Source organism: Filicampus tigris, chromosome 9 (genome assembly GCF_054856515.1).
Source record: "Filicampus tigris isolate MCC_2025a chromosome 9, RoL_Ftig_1.0, whole genome shotgun sequence".
Lineage (NCBI taxonomy): Eukaryota > Metazoa > Chordata > Actinopteri > Syngnathiformes > Syngnathidae > Filicampus > Filicampus tigris.
Window position 1 is genome coordinate 23,545,394 of NC_141225.1, and position 23,509 is coordinate 23,568,902.

The window sequence follows — 23,509 nt, forward strand, 5'->3', positions numbered from 1 at the left end:
CTCTTGTTGTTATTTTGCCTCTTGCTCCCTTCCACCCCCCCCTTCCTAATAGCCCCTCCCTTCTTCCTCTTCCTCCCTCTCTTCACTGGGGTTGCTACCCAACCGCTTGCTTTGGACTCTCCTGATTGGAGGCTTTCTGGTTAAGGGGGCGGGGCTTGTGTCAGTCTGACGAGAGCTTTTCAAGTGGTGAGCTCAGCCTCTGCTGTCACAGATCCTTGAGTCTGCCTCGGAGTCACCAACGGGATCTGTGTGCGTGTTCAGCCTCATAATCGCTCTCGGAGCTACATGCCAAGCCAGAAAAGGAGTCAAAAAAAAGCTATTTATCATCCATGACGTCGGAGTAGTTTTAATCTCTTTCTCGCTTTATTTTGATGAGCGTCGTCCTCGGCTGCTCGGGAGAAGCTGGTCACCTGCACAGCGACGGCCTCGGGAGACAATAACAGTAGCGAGCTTGCACAGTCAGCCGAAGGACTGCGCTTCGTCTGTGCACATCCGCAGTGCGTGAGCTAAGCGTGTGCGCGTCGCAGACCAAACATCCCCCCCCCCCCTCACCCAATCGCCCCCTCCCCACCGCATTGTGAGTGCGTGCGTGAGGAGGCTAATGCCCGCCGAAGTGTGGCCAGGGCCCGAGGAGGATGAGTCCGGCTGTCGAGGCTCAGGCCCAAGAAGCCAAGGATGCAGAGATCCACAAGCAGAAGATGAAGCAGCAGCAGCAGCAGCAGCAGTGCTACATGGACAAAGGGGTCATACTTGAGCCCTTCATACACCAAGTGGGGGGGCATTCGTGCGTCCTGCGCTTTGGGGAGCAGACCATCTGCAAGCCCCTCATCCCACGCGAGCATCAGTTCTACAAGAGCCTGCCCGCGGAGATGAGGAGGTTCACCCCCCAGTACAGAGGTAAACCATCGTCGCTTCTTGGCCCGTGCCTTTGTTGTTGTTGCTTCTTTAATTTACCGCTGCCAAATGAAAAGGATTATAACACCTAGTGCCACAGGGGGGCGCTGCAGCAAAAAAAATGTCAGAAACAGCAAACAGGATACGGTGTCCCGTTTGTGCTAGTTTGTATTCGCACAGGTAAATCAGGTGAGCGGAGGGGGTGTCAGGTTGTTTCCTGGCAAGCAGCCAGCACACAATTCCCAGGAGCTGCAAACGAGGGGTCGTAAGGTCATCGTAAGAGTGTAATGTCACAAAACTTGAGCTGACTCGCACCACATCCTGATTTGGTTTTTGGCGAGCGACACTTGCAAACAGTGCTGTAGGACTGGTTGAACGCATCACGTTTAAATGAACCCACAGATTCTCTCGCACCCTCCATCTCTGAACAAGCTCTGCCAGTTTTGTTTTGTTTTTTACAAACACACTATAAGTATAAAAGGTTCTTAGAAGGAGTCTATCGCTTGCATTCACATGCATCAGCGCACCATATAACTTCCTCCTTTGTCCCCATTTTAGAGGTTAAAGATAATCCCTCTAGATTTAACAGAGGTCTGATCACCTGGATTGGATCGGCAGATATTTAGTATTTTCATGCAAAATCGTTGCTCATTTGTAATGCCATAATTTGCAGATCCAATACATGACATCATTGATCGGACCTGTAAAATAAAACATTACAGCTTTGTTCATTGCTGCCATCATTAATAATCCAGGATTTCAGTTTATACAATTGGATTGTTTTTCCAAAATGTTTTCCTATATTTTTAGATACTTTTGTTTTTGGGGGCGGAGGGTGTCAGGTTTCCCCTGCCCATTTTCAGTGAATTGTTTATCAGCATTTTTGGGAGAATTTTTAGGCTTTAATTGTTTTTCTTTTTTTTTCAGTATACATGTATACAACCAGATTTTTCAGATATATATATATATATATATATATATATATATATATATATTTTTTTTTTTATTTAATTAAACTTGTTGCTCGGTAATCGGCTCCAAAACCTCGATGGCGTAAAAGCTAAATCTGTCACTGTCTTCAACCGCTTGCTTTTTGTCCCCGGTTCCCAAAAAAATGTTCAAAGAAAAAAATTACGTGAGCACAAAAGGGTGGGAAAAACGTGCCTTATCTTTCCCGTCTATGTTTTGTTGCTCTGCCAGCATTTGTTGGTTCTCTGTCAGCATCTTTTCCACTTTATCTTTATTCTCATGCCCTTTCTCAGTCCCCCTGTCCTTCAACTCGTCTAGTTTGTGTCATTGCAATGTTGGGACTGTTTAGAATTCCTTTATTCCTAATTTTCTCTGAAGGACCTTTGCTGTTTTGCAGTAAAATACGTTCTGTGTGGTACGCAACACACATTGTACATTGACTGCCATTGTGTGATGTGCATGGCAATCAATTGTATTGAAACGTCACTTTTGTAGTTTTGTGTCATTTGTGTTTGGACACTTAATTTTACGTCTGACAGGATGGAATATTTCTCTCTTCCGTTTGCCCTTGAATCAGAATTTGACATTGTCTCATAACCACTTGATATCTTGCTTTAGAGCGTTGGCCCCGAATCAAACACAAATCACCACAAAGTGATGCACAGTATTTCAAGATTTGTGTTCACGTGACATTGCCTGGAATGACCTCGTGTCCGTCTTGTGCCAGGCGTGGTGTCGGTGAGTTTCGAGGAGGATGAAGAAGGGAACCTGTGCCTCATCGCCTACCCCCTCCACAGCGACCCGGCGGCCGACCTGGAGAACAAGGACCCCTCGGCCGACAGCGAGCCCAAGAGCAAGATGCTCAAGTGGGGCAACGTGATGGCGTCCTCGCCGCTTGTGGAGAGCGAAAACCTGAGCAAAGAGGGACGAAGCCGCCACTCGCGCAAAGATAAGAGGTGAGAAGCTAGAACATTTTCACTACAGAGGCTATGTTGCTTTTTTTTTTTTTGCTTTTTTTTTTAAACCTTGCCTTTTCCAGTGCCTCTGTTCTGAACAAATGTCACCCATGCGGAATGGGAGGCCAAAGTCAGTCCGTCCATTTTCTTTACTGTGTGTTCAACCAAAAAAGCCCCCCAAAATAATAGATATTTAAAAAAAAAAAAAATGGAAAAAGATCTGCGAATATGTGAATCTGCGTGTGCCGAACTGAGAGAGTATGTGAGGGTCCACTGTATGTCCCCCAAATCCACAATTAAATATTTGACTTAATATTTAAATAATTGTATACAGATGTCACAAGATGGTGGCACCAGTTAATGGCTGTCAAAATAAAACTCCTCAATTTACTTCAACACAGTTCCTTGGCACCAAGATGCCACAAAATGGCGGCAAAGCACTAATATTGCCTAAATGACGCTTCTCAATTCACTTCAACATAGTTTTTGGGCACCAAGATGCTACAGGATGGTGCCAAAGTAATCATTTTAGCGTTTTGATCTAGGCACAAAAACATTGAATTGTTTTTAGAAAATTATTGAGTATAGATTACTTAAAAAGGGGAAGTCAACCAAAACATATTTTTTTCAAGAATATGTTCTATGGAGGCCCACTATTTGAAAAAAGGCATTCTGATAAATATTGCGTTTGTGGAATAAGAGTTAATCCACCCGTTTTTAGCTATCTCAGGGGGCGGCCATTTTGTCTCTTCTGTCGACTGAAAATGACATCACAGACCCTCTGGGCGCAGATAACGACCAATCACGGATCACCTATTTTCTGAAGCTGAGCTATGATTGGTCGTTCTCTGAGTCCTGAGTAGTTGTGATGTCATTTTCAGTCGACAGAAGTGACAAAATGGCCGCCCCCGGAGGTGGCTAAAAACAGGTGGATTTTGCTGCTCAACTCGTATTCCACAAACACAATAATAATCAGAATGCTGTGTTTCAACTAGTGGGCCCACAGAGAAGATATTCTTAAAAAAATTGAAATATGTTTGGGTTGACTTCTGCTTTAAAGTCAAATACATGAATAGGTAAATTTGCGATTTCCTCACCACAAATATGCAAGGATTGACTATATCAGAGTCAAAAGTCAGGCACTGTGGCGTGAAGTTGAACACTTGTGACTTACTTCTCCTGGTGTGTTGTGTTAAAAGCAACGAACACCTTTGAAGAAGTCTGTCACACCTGATGCCGGTGTCCCTTTATGGCTCGGCTCGTCTGATTGCGGCATCTCAAGTCGCTGTGTGAAGGCGCACGCAGCTGCCTGCTGTGTTGGCCTTGGCTGAAAAGGCAAAGGCGGATCAACGCCAGGTGTCCTGCGACGACGGCGCCGACGCGACCATTTCACCGGATCTCGGCGTGAAAGAGAGACTTATGACTGTTGAAGTGACTGAACTTTTTGGCTTGTCGCCGATTCCGATTCTGTCGATGGGTGGCTCTCAAAAAGGATGCTGAAAAAAGGCTGTTTGTCCTGTGCCATCCAGTGCTTACAAGCTGCAGGAGGATGTGGAGCTGGAGTGGCTGCAGCAGGCCGAAGTGCTGCACTACCGCCTGGAGCGCAGCCACAATAATGCCGTCCCGCAGCTCAAACACAACCCTTGGAGCCTCAAGTGTCACCAGCAGCACCTGCAGAGGATGAAGGACAACGCCAAGCACCGCAATCAATACAGTATCCTTTTGGTACCACCATGCAGTGTCACAAGCGATAAATGTGTTCATGAAATGACACGTGACAGCCCGCTTTTTATAGCACACGCGCGCACACACACGCAAAGGCCTGGCGAAGGCTTAAGGCTGACGGTCTAACACAATATTCAACTATCCACGTCTTTGTCCCTTGGTGTCACCTTACTAAAGCACACCCGCGAGTGACTTGATCTGACCTTGTCACTGACACGAGACTCAACAACGTAAAGTCGCAGCTGGGCTTTTGTCCAGATTGTGTTTTTTTTTTTTTTTTTTTTTTTCTTCCTAGATTGACTCACAAGGTACAAACAAGCCCCCCCTTGGCAAAATATACCCAAATCAATCCAGAGCAAAATCATCCCAACTTCATAAAATCTTCCCATTTACAGTAGATGGTATGATGGTAACATCTAAGGATGTAACCTGCTGGGAACATATTCTTGAAAAAAATATGTTTGGGTTGACTTCCACTTTAAGAAGGGAAACATGAATGATTGAAGCGATGAAGATGATTAAATTTGGACGAGGTTGCCTGCTGCTGAAACAGACGCAACTGGAAATGGATGTGATGTTACTAGGGATGTAACGATTCACTCAACTCGATTCGATTTTCAGTTCCCGATTTTCGATTCGATTGGATTTTTTACAAATTGCTACCATGCCTGTCTTTGTGCACTAGTGTGGTTCTGCAGATTAATTGAACCGATTAATCGGTGCGAATAGATTTTAAATTGTTTTTTCGATTAATGGCCCGCTAGTTGAAACACGGCATTCTGATAAATATTGCGTTTGTGGAATATGAGTTAAGCAGCAAAATGCACTCGTTTTTAGCCGTCTCCGGGGGCTGCCATTTTGTCTTCTGTCGACTGAAGGTGACATCACAACTGCTCACAACGTCCAATCATGGCTCGGGTTCAGAAAACAGCTCAGCCGCTTCACTTAAAGAGAAAAATGAATTTGAACTCCTTGAAGATACACTGAAGATTGTGCTTGGCACGTGACATCAACACCAGAGTCTTTCCACGCTCTCCCTTGACTCATTGTGCCAGAATTCATCCTGTTGGAGAACCTTACGTGGCAGCACACGGTGCCGTGCGTCTTGGACCTGAAGATGGGCACGCGGCAGCACGGAGACGACGCCTCCGAGGAGAAGAAGGCCGTGCAGATCCGCAAGTGCCAGCAGAGCACGTCGGCCTCCATCGGCGTTCGACTCTGTGGCATGCAGGTACTTTGATGCGGGGACGGACGCAAGGCAACAGGGCATACGATGAAACGAAACAAATTGTTTTCAAAAACAAAATCAAAAGTCCAAAGACTGATCGTGACAGGCTGCTATGTGAAGTAGTCATCCAGTAGTTACACAAGAGGGGTCGTAAATATCACATTTATAGACTTTTTATATGCAACCCAATGATTTCATTATGTCACAGAAATACTGATTTAAAAATAAGCGGGTCACACTGACCCATGAGCATTCTTGCTGTACCAAAGTAGCAAACAACCACATCTTCAAATGGCCTGGACCATCTGTCAGTTTTAAAAAAAAAAAAAAAAAAAAGGAAAAAACTAATGCAGCCCTTGAGCACAAAAGCTTCCCCACCGTTTGTCTTGAGACTCTTGTTTGACTTTTGGCCATGAGATGATTTATTCGACATTTGATGATTCGGATGAAATAACCTCCATGATTTTGTCCATCCCGCCAGGTGTATCAGTCCGACACAGGCCAGCTGATGTTCATGAACAAGTACCACGGGCGGAAACTCACCCTGTCGGACTTCAAGGAGGCTCTGGTCCAGTTCTTCCACAGCGGGCGCCGCCTGCGTCACGAACTGCTGTCGCCGGTGCTGCGCAGGCTCCGGGACATGCAGGCCGCGCTGGAGGCCTGCGAGTCTTACCGCTTCTACTCCAGCTCGCTGCTCATCATCTACGACGGGGCGCCCCACCGCAAGCACACGCGCCGACGCGACGAGGGCGGCCTCTCCGAAGAAGAAGACGACGAAGAGGAGGAGGAGGAGGAGGAAGAGGAGGAGGACGCCCAAGCAGAAACGGAGGGGGAGGAAGACGCGGGGGTAGCGGGCGCGCTTGATTTCCCCCGCGCTTGTGCCGATGACAGTAGCAGTTGCTCCAGTAGCAGCAGCAGCAGCAGCAGCAGCCCCGCGGTGGACGTGCGGATGATAGACTTTGCCCACACCACCTGCAGACATTACCGCGAGGACAGCGTGGTCCACGAGGGCCAGGACACCGGATACATCTTTGGCCTGCAGAATCTGATCAGCATCATCTCCGAGCTGGAGAACCACAGCTCGGGCTAGACGCTCAACGCTTTTGGGAGAATCATCAGACGCTCAGGCTGTGTTCAGAATCGCTCACTAGCCACTATAGAACGCCCTTATAGTGAGATCGCCATTTGCCCCGAAACTAGAGAGAGACGATATGTTTTTTCAGGGCCGATACCGATATATGGAGCCGATATTCGTTTTCACTAAAAACTAAAATATTGGCGTCAAAATAAAAGTAATACAACTCTGAACTTTGTTTAATCATCTTTGAGCATATGTTTATTGAACAGTTTTTCAGATTTGCATAATGTTGATTTAAAAAAATATACATTTTAAATGTTTGCCAAAGTGACCATCTTTGTTGTAAAATTCTAACAAAAAGAGACGTGGAGTTAACGCTGTTTTAAATTGATTTAATATCGGCCATCGGATTTTTAAAAAAGGCCGATACCGAGAGCCGTCAAAATACTGAATATCGGCGCCGATAATCGGTCTATCCCTACCCTAAACCACAGTTTTCAAACTTTTATTGAGCCAAGGCACGAATGTTGGCCTAATAGCACAATTGCCCAAATCGTTTTTGGAAAACAAGAAAAAAATCAAGAAGAGTCTAACATCCTCGGTTCAACGTTAGCGGATTACCATAACCTGGATGGCGGAAAATCTACACAGACAAACAAAAAGCCTGTTTTAGCAAGCATATTGTTTTTTTGTTTTTTTTAATTAATTGATTGTGACAGTTAAAAATGACTTAGGCAATCACGCTATTAGGCTGACGATATTTTAAAGCAGAACAATCTCACTGCGCACATCTGAGGGAAATATCCCCCCAAAAACAGGATACACAGGTTCATTATGTACTTTCTGCCATGTAGCGGAAAATTATTTAATTGGCCTGACAGTCGTTGTGCGATGCTGTCATAGATAGATGGATAAACAAAGATACGTTATTTGTAGTTAAGAAATGATACTTTCGGACCAATTATGTGAAATTGTATTATTTCATGTGGCGCACTCTCACCGCACACGTGTGTGCTGTGGCACGCTGGTGTGCCCTCAGCGTATCTCGCAAGGACTTCGTAGGAAAGAAGTGAATGATTCTGAACACAGCCTATGTCTGAATGCGAGACACCAACCACTTCCTGTTTGTTGGTGCTTGGATCTGTTTTGTCCTGTTGTCCGTTTTCAGGTTTGCGTAACACAGCAGATGGCGCATTTGTCATTGTGATTTATGTCACAATACTCCGAAAAGGATGACTAGCAAAAGAAAGCTGAAGAATTGTTTCCATTTCCAAAGAGCGTTGAAAGACTTTGCACACACAAACTGTACATGCACTTAAACACATTCAGCTGGGGTGAGTGTGTTGGGACAGGCGTATCTGAGTTCTACTGTATTTGTATGTGAAAATAGAAGTCAAGTCTCCACAGACTATATTCATAAATGTCCGAAACAGAAGCAAGAGACTTGTTTATTGGACCAGTCCCACTGAGTATAAGCAAATTCTCCAGATGTACAGGGAGAGCACTCACTACATTCCATGTTATTACAATAATGATATTCATTAATATTGTTGACATGTTGGGATACTTCAGTGTTGCATATCTGCTTTTTTTTTCTGTCTCTCTCTTGTCCATGGGGTAAGAATTAAAAGTCTTTGGTTTGTGCAAACGCCTGTGTGTTTTTGTTTGGTCACAGAGTCAAATCTAAATTTGTTGCTATCACATTTCACGTGCGAATCCAGAATGCAGCTGCGCATTTGTACATGATGTAAGAAAGTGAGAGCGCATGAGAGAAGATTAATTAATATCACCACAAATGGAAAACATGACAAGACTGCAACTTAATAGGCACGGCGGTAACTGAGATGGCTGATCTACGTAGCATATGTGGTTCTCTGTGCCTTTGAAAATAATGAGTGTTGAAGTTTTTTTATTTTATTTTATTATTATTATTATTATTATTTCCGTTTTTAAATTTATTTAGACCCTAGTGGCCTTGTGACTTTTTTTGTGCGCGTGTGTGTCGCTTAAAATATACGTCACATCCTAAGATGTGCGACGTCTAGAGCTAAAATTAAAGATTTATTGATAACGCCGACGCCGGTACGTATGCCATCGTTGCCATGGATAAATCCAAGAAAAGAAAGGTTTCTGAAGAAAAGTGAACGTTGAATGCTACGTGCTACATGAACTACATTAAAAATACGATTACGTGTGTCCGCCCAAATGTGATGATGCTGTTTGCTGAGGTTTAGGAGCAAAGACAAAAACGGGCTCTTAATTTAGAATCTATATAGCTGACTGCGTGCTCCACACATGATAAAATTATGAAGGGACACAAACGCAGACGGCATTTTTGATTTGCTGCAGGTGGATAATTAAGCTTAGCTTTAATTTCAGAAACTTTTCTAACACTTTTCTAAAGCACATTATTAAAAAAATGTGTACTACAATGCATTTTAGTTAGGTGTATTTATTAGGGCTATGAGATGTTTCATAGCTGCTGTGCAGTATATTCCAACATATCTGAAGGGCTTTATTCCTTTTCCCTCTAGAAATGAAAGCCTGGAGAATTGATGATGTCATTTTTAAGACACGAGGTTCTGCCAGACAGAGGATGACGACAGCATGATACAGCCAGCCCTGGTCGCCTCTAACCAGTATGCGACATGCACACACACACACACACACACACACACATTGTGTTAAGTAGACCCAAGTTAATGTCAACAACAGCGTGCACAGCCCATTGCCATTGCCATGTCCAAAAATAACCGTGGAAAACATACGTTTATGTTTTTTTGGAACATAATCACACATTTACATGGTTAAAGTGCCATCTTAAGAACTGAAGGCGAACCTGACAACTGCATGTACAAAAATTACATCACAATTGTATAAAATACAGCCACAAATTTTCACTGATATCTTGATGGGTCTTTTTAGGAAAGTGTGAGAACCAAAAATGGAATCCCAAACGTTAGAATTCAGAGGCAGATGCGCACTAGGTCACCTGCTGTAGACGAACAATCTTATTAAATTAGTCCAGATGGATTATTTTTGTGTGTTGGTGTTTTTGTGCTCTTTTGGGACCTGACAAGAAAGGACAAAAAAAAAAAAATCGCTGTAACCCAGCAGAGGGTTTGAATGCTTTTACTTTCGAGACCCACTTTCGGAAGCACAATGTCACCGTGACCATGACATTGAGAGCTGCAAGTCCCGATAGCGGGGCAAGCAAGGATGTTTTTTGTGCAAGTGGAATAGTGAGAGATGAGAGGATGGGAGATGCAGCTCCGCTCGACTTCCCGCTGGGAAACTGGGAACCTGGGATGGGGGCGGTGGTGACTGCATGTGTTATGTAACAGCCTGGGCAGGGTCACTGGGCTGTTTTCAGCCATCGAAATGATCCCATTCTGTCATCATCTGCTCCGTGTGTCAGAGGCGGCGGGCATGCAAATGTGCAGTATGCCACGCCACACACGTAAAGCCTCCGTCGTGCCATCGCACACCTCTGTGTTTGCCTTCCCGTGGCCCGTTGCTTTGTAAGGGTTACCGCTGTTGCAAATGGAGCAGTTGCGTAACAGCGGGTAAAAAAAAAAAAAAAAAAAAAAAAAGATCACCATGGAGACAGGCGGGAAGGCAATAAAGTGTCAAAGATTTTTGGGTCACCATATCCTCCTTTCCCCCCAACATGCATACTTTATATCTGTCATATACAGGTTAAAGTGGAAGTCAAGATTTTCTTTGCAATAATATGTTCTATGCACATTCACGAGACTAAACACGGCATTCTGATTAATATTGCGTTTGTGGAATATGAGTTAAGCAGTAAAATCCACCTGTTTTTGTCTCGGGGTGCGGCCATTTTGTCACTTCTGTCGACTCAAGATGACAGTGTAACGACCAATCATGTCTCACCTGTTTTCTGAAGCTGGATGTTTTGTAAATCCAATTTCATTTCCCCCTCTTTGCGAATGTTTCTGTCTAATCCCATCACACGCTATGCAATTCAAGATTTGATGCCACTTGCACAAACCCGCCCACATCATCTCTGTTTCAAAAGCAAACACACATGCAGAGAATGCAAGGTCACAAGCATCCCGCCTTGGCCAGCGTTCTCTGACATGTGATGGCCAACAGAGAATTGTTCCATTGTCTGGCACACTATTTAGTGTGCAAGCATGCATGTGTGTGTGTGTGTGGGGGGGGCGAATCAGACAGCATGCTGTGTAACTAAAAGGCTGGCCTGAGATAAAAAGAGCGAGCTACACAAAATCAGCAGTAAGCCTATGCTAAATCTTTTTAGCGCGATGTTCAAGTGAAGCTCGGACAATCCCACAACGGCGCATACGCCCATTTCTAATTGTGCCTGTCTACGAAAATGCCAAAAGGAAGAAAACTCTACCCGTGCGCACAGGTGGCAAATACACTTCCAGAAAATAAAGCCACCTCTGTCCATGCGCACAGTTCGGCTTCACTTTGCGCTAGACTTGTGGTGTGCACAAAAATAAGGCCCAAAGTCTTTCATTCAAACCCTCATCAAGATTGAATTGGATCTTCCTTGGCCAAAAATGTTCCGTTTGCCAGCAACATCCTTGCAAGACCAGATATCATACGTACTGATCTTTAATGATGCTATTTGTTTTGGCTAATGTTATTTATTTAGTTGAACACAAGAAATAAATCAAGCTCCGCATCTGGTAATGCGTAACTCAGATAATTTGGTTGACGGAGACATTTGAAATCGTCACTTAGTGAGTCAAAGGCTTCCATCGCGTTTGTTGACTTCGGCAGAGATAAAAAAGCAGCCACGCTTGGGTGTAACGCATTGATTGAAATTGCATTTGGACAAACAGTACACAAACAGATGAGAGAAGAAAACATGCTCACGGTTCTTTCAGTGCTTCGAATCATCCTTGACAAATATAGCGGGACCTCCCAAGTGAAGTCATGCACACAGTACTTCAACTGATTGTGTTAATTCTCGAAAAAAATTGTCACGGGTTGACGGGCATACCCAGTGGGCGACTGGTGAGGGTCTCCCTGCTTTGAGAGAGCAGTAGCTTGACTGGTTCAAGAACAGCAAGAGATACCAAACGCACACAAAGTGTTTTTTAAAAAAAAATTTCACTTGTACTCGTGTGTATTACGGCGCCCCGGGATTTGTGATGATTTTATTTTAGCAAAAGAAATATATGTTGAGCGGTACTCCAAGACAGCATTTTATTTCTTCCATTTTTTGATACTATGGATGAGAGGTTTAAAGGGCCTGTCGTGTTAGAAGCTAATGTAGCAAACTTCACACAGTTCCCTCGTAGATTTGAATGAACTTTGGTCAGTTCATAAATAAAAATCACCATTTAAAGAGGGCGTCATCCAAAAATTGTTCTTTATAATACCGTAATATGTAATATGGCGTTCTGTTTAATATTACTTTCGTGGAATATGAGTTAAGCAGCAAAATTCAACCGTTTTTCGCCATGTCAGTGGGCGGCCATTTTGTCCCTTCTGTCGACTGAAAATGAAAAGTCATCCGATAATCGGGACCTTTCTGACTTCAATCGGAAGGGGGGCGGGGGAGAATTGCTGAAATTCTTCCCGAATATCTGTGTGTACAATTTGCACGGACAGACCGAGAGAGAAGGTGCCGTGTCGTAATTAGAGCGTTACATAAGACGGTGTCAGTGACGCCACGGCCAGGCGTGTGCATGCACGGCCTCGGGCTCCTGTCGTACCCGCGCGCACGCCACCGCCGCCGCGCTCGCTTGCCCCCGCCCCAACTCATTTACACTGACCTCCTAATTACTCTCATGAACGATCTGAGGCACAGATTAGCCCCCGAATGCCCTCTCTGCTCCAGCTTAGCCTGAAGGTCAATTTACCAAAGACTCTGGCATGTAAAATCGGTCGCTGGGTGCTACTCTTGCTCTTGTTCCGCTGCCAGGCTTCAATTGGATTAGTCGGGGATTAATATGGTGGCCAGCGGTCTGGCGGTGACAAAATAGATAAATAAATACTTTGAACACCATGCGACCATTCTGAAGAGGTGGTCTGACATGCTTTCAGGAAGAATATACGATATTTTCTTTGCTTTTTGACTTATTGTAAGTGCATGTTAGCGTGAATACACCTATCGGTATCCTTGTGTGTGTTATGTGCCCTTTTCGAGCTGCTAAGACGCTCGGCAATGATGTCATCCTGAGAGCAGGTGGATGGTACATATATTTACTGCCTTTGTTGTGACCATCTTCCGACTTTTGAGCGCATCGACATCACCGCATGCACATTTTGCATCGAGTCAACTTTAAAAATAGGTGACAGGAGAGAGAAAGTAAACACCAATTAGCCGAGTCGCTGCATATTAAGATGGCTGCCCGGGCTCTCCTCGGGTCGGACATGCGTCACTCCGCGGCCTGCATACGTGTTGTGTTACACATACGATACGTATGTGAAGATCCGCGATCGGGGTGTGTGCTTTCCAAAGTGTGGTCAGAGCATTTCATTCAGTGAGTTATGATGCATTATGTAATATTTGTACCGGTATATAAATAAAAGGCATAGTAATGCAAAATTCATCCTAGAATATAGACAAAAACTAATTTTAGAGCAAAACTGAACATTGGCACCAGTAAATGGACAAAAACAAATAGTAGTTCGATAATTTTTATTGTTGGTTTTGTGAACTAGGGCTCATTAAATCTAAGTAATTTAATGTAAAATAAAGTTTGTGTTTGAAAAGAAAGTTCTATGGAACAACAAGATCCTTGCAAGTCTGAAATTGTAAATATAAATGTAATGTGTGTGAATGCCTAACAAAGGTTGCGCTGATTCATTTGGAAGTATTCAATCTAGCTCTAGTTCCATATAGACCCTCATATTTGTTGCGTTTTTTTGTTTATTAATAGCGAGTGGCTGTGCAGAGAAAATTGCAAGACTGCCGGTTTGTGTTGTTTGTGGAAGGCATTTTGCCACACGCATGCATTGAATGTTTGGCTGGGTTGTCTAATCTTGAACTAATTTAGCAAAGCATAATGGCTAGTCTGCTAGCTAACGCCATTTCACCGTCAAAACTGCACATTTGCGCCGATAATCCGAGCAACAGAAAAGTCCATTAATTGGCCAGTCCCTCGATAATCATTTTTACTATGACGCAATTCCACCACTTCTATTTTTTTAAAATCTGGTCTTCCTGTTTAAAATGTCATGAACAAATGTGACTTGCTCTGATGTTGTTTATTTCAGTCATCTCTTTAAAAGTCAATGAATTAAATTAATTAGCAACCAACCGATACATTGGCTGGCACTCATCTCCTCCTAGGCCTCAGTGCAAGCGTCAGTCAAGTCCATAATAGTCACATAATTAGTGTTAGGTCATCAACAATTGTTCAATCGTCGTTTCAGTTTGATGTGCATGCAAGTGACTCTGCAAAGTGCAGGTTTAAACGTGTCCCGTGTCACAACATCAACTTGATGTTGCTGATTAGCCAATGTTTTCCATGTTATTGTTTTATTAAGTACAAATTAGAGATAGTGTTCATTTGTAGCCTTGTTTTTTTGGGGGGGGGGGGTGTCAATACATTTGAGATGATGATGCTGATGATGTTTTGTCAAATCAAATGCTCGAGGCTGACAATAACAAAGCCTTGAAAAAGCAGTGATGTGCATGTCCTCACCTTCGTGTCAGCGTACAAGCCTGCCCTGTGGTCATTACGCAACAACATGAACAAATGTCTCTTTATCTGAAGCCACACAAGCACACTCTGGGACATCCCTCCTCTGACTGTGTGGACATTATTGTTTTGCTTGAAAAGACTTTTTGATGACACAGGCAGCGAAATGCAAGGAGATTGCCTGAGTTCAACTCCAAACATCGCTTTTCTGCTCGCAACCGCTGTCCATTTCCTGCGACGTGGACACCCTTCCGTCCCCGTCCCTCCGTCCTTATTCATAAAAGTAATCATCCTCCGACCCCGTCCTCGTCATTTTAAAGCGCTGTGTCATGTTACTGCAGAGAACCCACGTGAAAAGTGTTGTGCAGGCAGTTAATTAATGCAGCTCTGTGTTATCGTAGAAGAGAACAGTGGTCTTGCTTTTTAAAAGAACCCAACACAACACGTGACTCGGCACTTTAGCCGGTTAAGGAAAAATAGAGGGATGGACGAAAACCTACTTCCCAAGACTTATTGTCTTTCTTCCATCCATCCTGGACGGACACGCCCCTCTCTGCCGTTTCCTATCCTGCTTGTTCTTTTTAAGGTTACTTTTGAGGCTGGGTACACCCTAGACTGGGCACCAGTCAATCGCAAGGCATATTTTATTCATTAATTTCATTGATTTTCCGTGTGTAATGTTTCAGTATTAAAATTGTCCCCGGGCTCAAGAACCACAAGGCCTCATGGCCAGGCTTTTAAAGGGTTGTTTTTGACTCACAGGTAGCATGTTTCACATAGTCTTAACATAAAGGTCGTACACATCAGACAACAGAGGGTGTAAATTGCCATCATGAATTTGTCGCCACTGAGATTGTTTTGCTTCTTGACATCTCATGTCACATTCACAGGAGGCATTCAAACATCAAAATAAATTTTAAGTCAAAGTGACCCATGACTACATAAAAAAATAATTTAAATACAAAAATGAATACGAATGTATTTTTTAATGGTTAAACAGACAGCGGGTCTCAATAACCTATGACATTTTGTTGATGAAGGAAAGAAAGAAACTAACATCACAGGAAGGTTAACAAATACCGATGGTACGCTGCCATCTAGTGGACTGATAACGTAACTGTCCCTCGTCTGTTGCGTGTTGTTCTGTTCCAGGACATGATTAAATTCGAGCGTCAAATTTAGCATCTAAAAGTTATTCGGGTTCTGGGCGCATGGTTTGTTGACAAACGGACGTGGAAAAATACTTAGACGGCGTAAAGATCAAGTGTAAACTAATTAATGTCTACCTTGTTGTTGTCAAATCGAGATTGAGGTACAAGCAATGGCTGCGTGATCATCTGAGTTACGCTGCGTCTGCGAAATACTAATTCCTCTAAATTGCACTCAAAAGCAGACGTCGCATGCCCTGCCGAAACCCGGGATCGAACCAGGGACCTTTAGATCTTCAGTCTAACGCTCTCCCAACTGAGCTATTTCGGCGTGCAGAGCAGGTTCCTAGAGGTAAAATGACGGTTGCTAGGGTAAAAATACAGGAAATCATTTTACATGAACTACAGCTGTTGGATGTTGACATTTAGGCAGACATTTAGAGGTCCCACGGATGCTTTTACACGTTTTGCCGAATGCGGAAGTAGGTTGCACATACACAGATTTCATTCCCAACGCCGCATTTATCTTGTTGTCGTTGTTGTTGTTGTTGTTGTTGTTGTTGTTTTGCTGTTGTCATAGTTGTTGTTCCCATATGGAAGGCAGGAGTCTTCTTCGCGTGCCAGTCGGGGTCAATAATGAGGAAGTGCTTACAGCCCAGGCTGGAATAGCGCGCCCTCTAGAGACATGGCGACATCCTCCTCACAAACACAAATTCAAATCCACAAAACGTAACAAATCGATCGCTTGTATATTTCAATTGTATGCATTACCTTACATGTGATTTATCTGACTGTATAATGTTGTACGGGAGTTTTTTTGTTTTTTTCCCCCCCACTGAGTCGGAGAAGTGACGTGTGTTTAGCGGCTGGTGTGGTGACGTGTCTCTACAGCTCGCTCTTTTCGCAACGAGCTGCTGGATGGAGCCACACTGACTCAAAGCAACACGACAACTGGTAGCACTAACTCAGCGGAGTCGGCCCAAGGATACCATGGGAAGTACGTGTCGATTCTTACAATTTACCCCAAAAATGTCCATGGTCGTTCGGTGTGTACGATTGGCTGCGGTTGTTCCATCTTAGCAGTGCTAAAATGTAAAGAGGATGGTCGGCATGCTAATTGGCTAGCCTTGGCTCTGTAGGTGGCAAGTCGAGCTAGCTTACAGCAGAGCTAAGTTTGAAGTTTTTAATCACATCGACATCAAGTTGTTTAATAAATGAAACATTGCGTCACGATCCGGAGCAATTCTTAACATCTCCGGTTTTATCCGACGTCAGGGTTTGCCGCTTTTAAGTCATTTGTGCATCATGTTTGTGATTGAATGCTAGTTACCCACACGCAAAAGTCTTGCAACGTTAAAATTGTAGTCAATGTGAGATTGTTTTTCTCGCTCTTTTCTTCGAAAGTTAATTTGTCTACGGGCCACCTGAAAGGGATTTAATGACAAAATTCAGTGGCTGTCAAAGTCTGTTTCGGTGTGCGTTGGCTGGACATGACCACGTAAGCTGTTCAGGACCAGTAAGTGATGTATTGCCTCTGAGTTATTCTGTTGATTTTTTTTTTTAAACATTTTTTTAAATCACCGTATATTATTCTGACAGCAATTAAAAAATGCAATTGCTGTAGCATCTGCTAACCGACCGGACAAGTCACTTTTAGTTTGTGTGGCAGCCACAGGCTTAGTGATGACGTAGCATGCTTGGAAGGTCATGCTATATAGTATAGAAACACATGGCACACAAACCTCACTGTGGTTGTTTTAAACGTACTTCATTGTTATTTTGCAGTTAAATTTTTGGAGGTCATCAAGCCGTTCTGTGCGGTCTTACCAGAAATCCAGAAACCAGAAAGAAAGGTAAGCCAGTTGAAGAGAAGTTGCATGTGTGTTTAGTGCATAGGTATGACTATCAGTGGCAACTAATGCAATTTTTTTTATTTGCCTCACAGATTCAGTTTAGAGAAAAAGTACTATGGACAGCCATCACACTCTTCATCTTCCTGGTGTGCTGCCAGGTGATTTTCTTTATCTTTCTGTAATCTCCAAATTTGTATATTTTGTGTCTTTGACGTTTAAATATTTTTCTCCCTATAAAATAGATTCCTCTATTTGGCATCATGTCATCGGATTCTGCAGATCCCTTCTACTGGATGAGGGTCATTTTGGCTTCCAACAGAGGTGCTTGGTTTGACTTTAGCATTGGGCAGCATGGTCACCTAGTAGTTACCACATCAGCCTTACAGTTCTGGGGTTCAGGGTGTGAATTTCAGTTCCGGCCTCTCGTGTCCCCCCCCCCCCCCCCCCCAGAGTTCTACGGCTTGCTTTCGCATTTCAAAAACGTTTTCATAACCATTTTAGTTCAGTTCAAGATGCCGAAGTGTCCCTAGGTGTAATTGTGAGTTTGAATGGGTTTTTGTTTTTAGTTGTTGTTTGTCAATATTGTCCCTGCTATTTGGCTGGCAACCATCCCATGATATGCCCGTCTCTCACACAAAAGTCAGCTAGGATAAATTCACCACAACCCTAATGAGAACAAGCGCAATACAAAACGATGAACTTCGTCATCCATTCAAGACAAACAACGTATTTGCTTGTTATCAGTTTGGGCACAGCCTCATTATCTCGTGTGGAGGGTCAAAGGCTGTCAGCGTTAGGGCTGCGTGTGTGACCCACGGTCCTCGTGCTGACTGGATTTGTGCCTTCAGGTACTCTGATGGAGTTGGGTATCTCGCCCATCGTCACGTCAGGCCTCATCATGCAGCTGCTTGCCGGCGCCAAGATCATTGAGGTGGGAGACACTCCCAAGGACCGCGCTCTCTTCAATGGCGCCCAGAAACGTACGTCTTTTTTCAGGAGCTATTTCTACCACTGAATCTTTGATGCAGGTGAATTTGTAGTGACTGAATAGTCATATATGCATTGTTGCAGTGTTTGGAATGATCATCACCATCGGGCAGGCGATCGTATATGTCATGACTGGCATGTATGGGGACCCTTCAGAGATGGGTGCTGGAATATGCTTACTCATCATCATCCAGGTGAAAACGAATAATAATCTTTCATCAACCCAACTCTGCTCACTCCAGAAATATTTTAGGAGTTCTTTGTGGTTTGCAGGCAATACCTATCTATTAGTCCCTATTACAAAAGTAAAGGAAAAACAATAAAGGTTTTACAATGGTTACAGTTGTTTTATAATGTGAATACACTCATCATAATAAGGCTTTCTCTCAATGATTACACTAAGATGGGATGGCTTACGTCCCATAACCTATTTTTGGCGATGATTTTATTTTTATTTTATTTTTTTTTTCAACACATTGGGATTTTGAGATATCTTCTTTTTTGTTTTTGTTTTCAAATTTGACCTATAAAAGATTGCCCAATATAGATTTTACCATTCATTGTCATTTGTAACTATGGCGTTGGACAGAAAACAAATTCCACCTGTTGCCGAACCTAACCCCTAATTCATAAATATTGCTAAATATATAAAATATTATATGATTGTTACTATATTATTATTATTACTGTTATTTGAAAAACACTGATGTTGGATTTAAAAAAAACAAAAAACAGCAGATTTGGACTACATCAAGAAAAGTGTTAGTCAGTGTTATCAATGATTTAAAAAGTAGAGAAGAGATGAATATTAATATGCAAAGTTTTCTTTCTACCAGTCTCTGCATGTGTATACCACGAAACCAAACTATCACCATCATAAAACCTTGAGCAATTTTTAAATTGTTTTAACTTTATCGTGGGGAAAAATAGTTACTGCAGCTCTTAGTTCAATGTAAAACCGATAAACACACTAAAGGTCTTAACATTTGCAGATGCACACATCTTTGTTGCATTATTCTTCACTGTCTCACACACACAAAAGTCAACCTTTGTGAAAAGATGCAACTGTACAGGTTCGACCACAAGTAACAACTTGATTCGACGCTGGAATCTTATCACTACTCCTACTGACGTACTGAATAAGTGTGGCCAAAAAAAGGCACTAGAAAGGTTCCAGCGTGTTGATGTTGTTAAGGACAGGCTTAGAGTAGGCGTTTGCTAAAACCGCCATTGTTTGTCCAGCTCTTCGTTGCGGGTCTGATCGTCCTGCTGCTTGATGAGCTGCTCCAGAAAGGCTACGGTCTGGGCTCTGGTATCTCCCTTTTCATTGCCACCAACATTTGTGAGACCATCGTGTGGAAGGCCTTCAGCCCCACCACCGTCAACACCGGAAGAGGTTTGGCCGCCGTTTCCGCGCACCCCGACCGGATGCCGCATGTGTGCACTGTAGCGCAATTCGTCCACTGGTTTGTGCAGGTACCGAGTTTGAGGGGGCCATTATCGCTCTCTTTCATCTGTTGGCCACTCGCACGGACAAGGTGCGCGCCCTGCGAGAAGCCTTCTACAGGCAAAACCTGCCCAACCTCATGAACCTCATTGCCACGGTTTTTGTGTTCGCAGTGGTCATATACTTCCAGGTGAGCACACAAAGTGGGATTCGTCTTCAGTTTTGCGTGGTCAATCAGAATCCTAGTTTGTGTTGCGTGTGTTAGAGTTGCACGTAGTCTGAACTTTGCTGAGCGCCAGTAATTGTGTTGTTGTGTGGGTTCATATTGAGTTTCTTCAAAGTATTGGAAGCTCCGAATATTGTGTTTACAGTTCTATTTTTAAATCATGTTTTGCAGTGCAGCATTTAGATGCATAGTTCATGCATGCATCTGACAACACCAATGGATGCTGATTGAAATATTTCATCTCATTGTGATGATTATAGCCTGAAGCCAACGGAACTCCCAAATTCGCCTTCTTAACAAATTATATTACATAGAAAAAGCAGAAATTGGCATTCTGAAAAGTATTGTTCTTTGTTTATTGAATCCCTATAATGTCCTTTTCACTTTTTATTTTGTACTACCGAATTAAGTAGGTTTACATTTTTTGTTGGACGTACAAATTTATTGACTTGTACAGTATATTAGATCCTGTGATGCAAGTTTTAAGTGTACGAGCTCTGACATAGGTTGGATACCCCCCAAAACAATCAGCTTTGAAGTTTATGGTCAATTTGGAATTCTGAATCGTGCGACTAGAAATTGTAATGTACGGCAACTATGTTCTGCCACTACACAACTTGCGGTACATCACCTGTGCTGTACACTCTGCGAAATTTGACAATACAAGGGTGTTTTAATTTAAGTCTTTTTTTTTTTTAATTCATTTGCACATATACAACAAAACGTAAACCAGTATCATTGGGGATTGTGCCAGTCAGATAAAAAAAAAAAAACAGATACAGTGTATAAAATCTATCTCATCTCATGATACATTTGCAGATAAATACAGAAATTAACAGATTTAATGCATATGCAAAGAATTATATACAAATGTATATATGTAGAATTTCAACTTTTTTGGAGGGGAGTGGTGTTAAAAAAAAAAAAAAGAGTAAAAGAATAAATGTCATGCACCTCAGTAATTTTTGCAGTAGTCCACTGCACTCCTCGGACAGTAAAGCAATAATTGGAAAGATTAGTAATGGCAGCACAGGCAACTTACTTCCTAAGAATAATTTAGCCTGTAAATAAATCTTAGTGGAGTTTCTTGTGTGTGCTTAATGCTATTAAATGTCATTGACCTGATCAGGGCTTCAGGGTGGACCTCCCCATCAAGTCAGCACGCTATCGCGGCCAATACAACACCTACCCCATCAAACTCTTCTACACCTCCAACATCCCCATCATCCTGCAGTCGGCTTTGGTTTCCAATCTCTACGTCATCTCCCAAATGTTGTCAACGCGCTTCAGTGGAAACTTCCTGGTTAACCTCCTGGGAACGTGGTCTGTAAGTGGAAAAATGCCTTGAAGCATCCTAGAAGGTATGCGGACGGGCCCACGTCAAATTGGATTTCTTGTCTTCTTCGCGTAGGACACATCGACTGGTGGGCCAGCTCGAGCCTACCCCGTAGGTGGCCTCTGTTACTACTTGTCTCCTCCAGAGTCCTTTGGTTCCGTTCTGGATGACCCAGTCCACGCCGTCATCTACATTGTCTTCATGCTCGGCTCTTGCGCCTTCTTCTCCAAGACCTGGATCGAAGTCTCGGGATCCTCTGCCAAAGACGTACGTGTTGTTTGCGCGTGCGCGACTTGACTTTTTTTTTTTACGGGGAACTTGTTGTCATTTCCTGTCTTGGTTTTTCGGTGGGTGTCAGGTGGCTAAGCAGCTGAAAGAGCAGCAGATGGTGATGAGGGGACACAGAGAGACTTCCATGGTGCACGAGCTGAACAGGTACGGATCAGCCTGGGAATGGCGCTGCTGTGTTCCCCCCGCGCTGTATTGCGGGTTGTCGTTTGCCACGCGCGTTCACCGATTTTTAAGCGATGGTTAACAAAAGTGTATTTTAAAGGTTTATTGAGTGCAGGGGGAACAGTGAAACACAGACAATGAGCGCACCCACGTAGGAGCTGCTGCCCGCCACAGCTCGTGGCCTGACACTCATGTAGACTTCCTGTCAGGCCCCGCCTCTTAAAGGCACATTTGTATATCTAAAACACAAGACACAATAATACAGTATTTTCTGTATGACATGCTACCATTTTATTTGTTTTTGTTGGAATATTTTTACAAAGTTGTGAAAGTATGTTAACCCCACCCCTTTTGTGTGTGTGTGTGTTGAGAATTATATTCGATTTTTTTTTGTTGCGGTTTGCAGGTACATCCCCACTGCTGCTGCCTTTGGTGGCCTTTGTATAGGAGGCCTATCTGTCATGGCCGACTTCCTAGGAGCCATTGGTTCTGGAACAGGAATCCTCTTGGCTGTGACCATCATCTACCAGTACTTTGAGATCTTTGTGAAAGAGCAGAGTGAAGTGGGAAGCATGGGAGCACTGCTCTTCTAGAAAACGCCAAGTTGACGATATACAGCACCTCCATCCGTGTCACTCTTTTGCGTTCCGTCTTTTTTTTTTTGGGGCTGCAATTTGCACAATCAGTTCATTTTGCATCTGGGATAGATTGTTTTACCCCGTTTGTCTCTCTGGCATTGTCAAGAGAACATTTTTATTTTCTCCCTGCTTTGAGCTTAGTATTGTCTCCGGCCATTTCTTCCACTCGTAACCATCCACCGTGGGCTTGACTGTCCACCAACCGTTTCATCAGCTGAAGAATCCCTCAACACACGTGAGTGTGTGGTGCTGTCTTAGACTCACCTTGGGCATTTTTCCACTAAGAACAGTAGAACACTATGACAAAACATGAATTTCAAGCATTAGGAAGTGTAAAGGAAAGCCATGTTAGTAGTCATGCTAGAGTTTTCATGGGGATTTGCTAGCAGGACGTGACGATTATGAACAAAATGTACTTTCTGTTATCTGGGCTACTTGCCCACATTTGCCTTTGTTTGTGTTCCTCAATGACGGACTGTTCATATTCACTCCTGTCTTATGTAGGACACAGTATGTTTGTCCTATATCTCTGGCTGGTAAAGTTAAGTGATAGTCCGCACTGTCTTGCTCTTTAATTCCCAGACTGAAATTGCTGCACAAAACTGCCCAGGTGGTCAGTAAGAGGGTGGGTTTGATATATGGACGTAAAGGGGGTTCATTTTGGTTTTTACTCTTATGTAACAGACATAATTGTGTTAATAAAATGTTTTTTTTCCAACAATTGGAAATTATTTGCCTTCATTGAAAGTTTTTTTTTTTTTTTTTTTTTTTTTTTTTATATAGAGTGTATCAGGTTTTTAGCCGTCTTACTTTCTACCAACAATAAAAGTAAAGTAGTTGTAAAAAAATATATATTTTGAAAACCGATTGTGCATGCATTCTATTATAACCAGAGCTCTCTGTTGATGTCTCCAGTTGAAGT

At 43.2% G+C, this 23,509-nt stretch overlaps 2 protein-coding genes and 1 non-coding gene across 4 annotated transcripts; 2 read left to right on the forward strand and 1 right to left on the reverse strand.

Moving 5' to 3' along the window:
* The first annotated feature begins 176 nt into the window (after positions 1-176).
* On the forward strand, positions 177-8,498 carry LOC147142648 (inositol hexakisphosphate kinase 2-like). Its single transcript, XM_086040132.1, has 5 exons — positions 177-897; positions 2,591-2,819; positions 4,349-4,533; positions 5,600-5,775; positions 6,254-8,498. The coding sequence occupies exons 1-5, from the start codon at positions 636-638 to the stop codon at positions 6,860-6,862; spliced, it is 1,461 nt and encodes a 486-aa protein (XP_085896258.1). The 5' UTR covers positions 177-635; the 3' UTR covers positions 6,863-8,498.
* A 902-nt stretch (positions 8,499-9,400) lies between these two features.
* LOC147142649 (protein transport protein Sec61 subunit alpha-like 1) lies at positions 9,401-23,315 on the forward strand. Of its 2 annotated transcripts, none has more exons than XM_086040136.1 (13): positions 9,401-9,489; positions 16,539-16,644; positions 17,433-17,500; positions 17,593-17,658; positions 17,743-17,821; positions 18,349-18,480; positions 18,572-18,681; positions 19,730-19,883; positions 19,964-20,124; positions 21,290-21,487; positions 21,572-21,763; positions 21,855-21,931; positions 22,356-23,315. In XM_086040136.1, exons 2-13 carry the CDS (start codon positions 16,638-16,640, stop codon positions 22,540-22,542), a joined length of 1,431 nt encoding a protein of 476 aa, XP_085896262.1. In that variant the 5' UTR covers positions 9,401-9,489; positions 16,539-16,637; the 3' UTR covers positions 22,543-23,315. The 2 variants fall into 2 exon arrangements, with proteins under 2 accessions (XP_085896262.1, XP_085896260.1); XM_086040134.1 differs by having other exon boundaries at positions 9,403-9,489; positions 16,488-16,644.
* trnaf-gaa (transfer RNA phenylalanine (anticodon GAA)) lies at positions 15,906-15,978 on the reverse strand. The gene has a single exon. It is a non-coding gene; the product is annotated as a tRNA-Phe (tRNA).
* Positions 23,316-23,509: the final 194 nt, after the last annotated feature.

What these genes read in the sequence shown, in the direction of transcription:
- LOC147142648 (XM_086040132.1), top strand. Translation starts at nt 636, where the DNA reads ATGAGTCCGGCTGTCGAGGCTCAGGCCCAAGAAGCCAAGGATGCAGAG. An exon ending in GTTCACCCCCCAGTACAGAG is followed by an intron (nt 898 to 2,590) that starts GTAAACCATCGT and finishes GTCTTGTGCCAG; the next exon opens with GCGTGGTGTCGGTGAGTTTC. An exon ending in CAAGCACCGCAATCAATACA is followed by an intron (nt 4,534 to 5,599) that starts GTATCCTTTTGG and finishes TCATTGTGCCAG; the next exon opens with AATTCATCCTGTTGGAGAAC.
- LOC147142649 (XM_086040136.1), top strand. An exon ending in CATTTTGGCTTCCAACAGAG is followed by an intron (nt 17,822 to 18,348) that starts GTGCTTGGTTTG and finishes TTGTGCCTTCAG; the next exon opens with GTACTCTGATGGAGTTGGGT. An exon ending in ACCTCCTGGGAACGTGGTCT is followed by an intron (nt 21,488 to 21,571) that starts GTAAGTGGAAAA and finishes TTCTTCGCGTAG; the next exon opens with GACACATCGACTGGTGGGCC.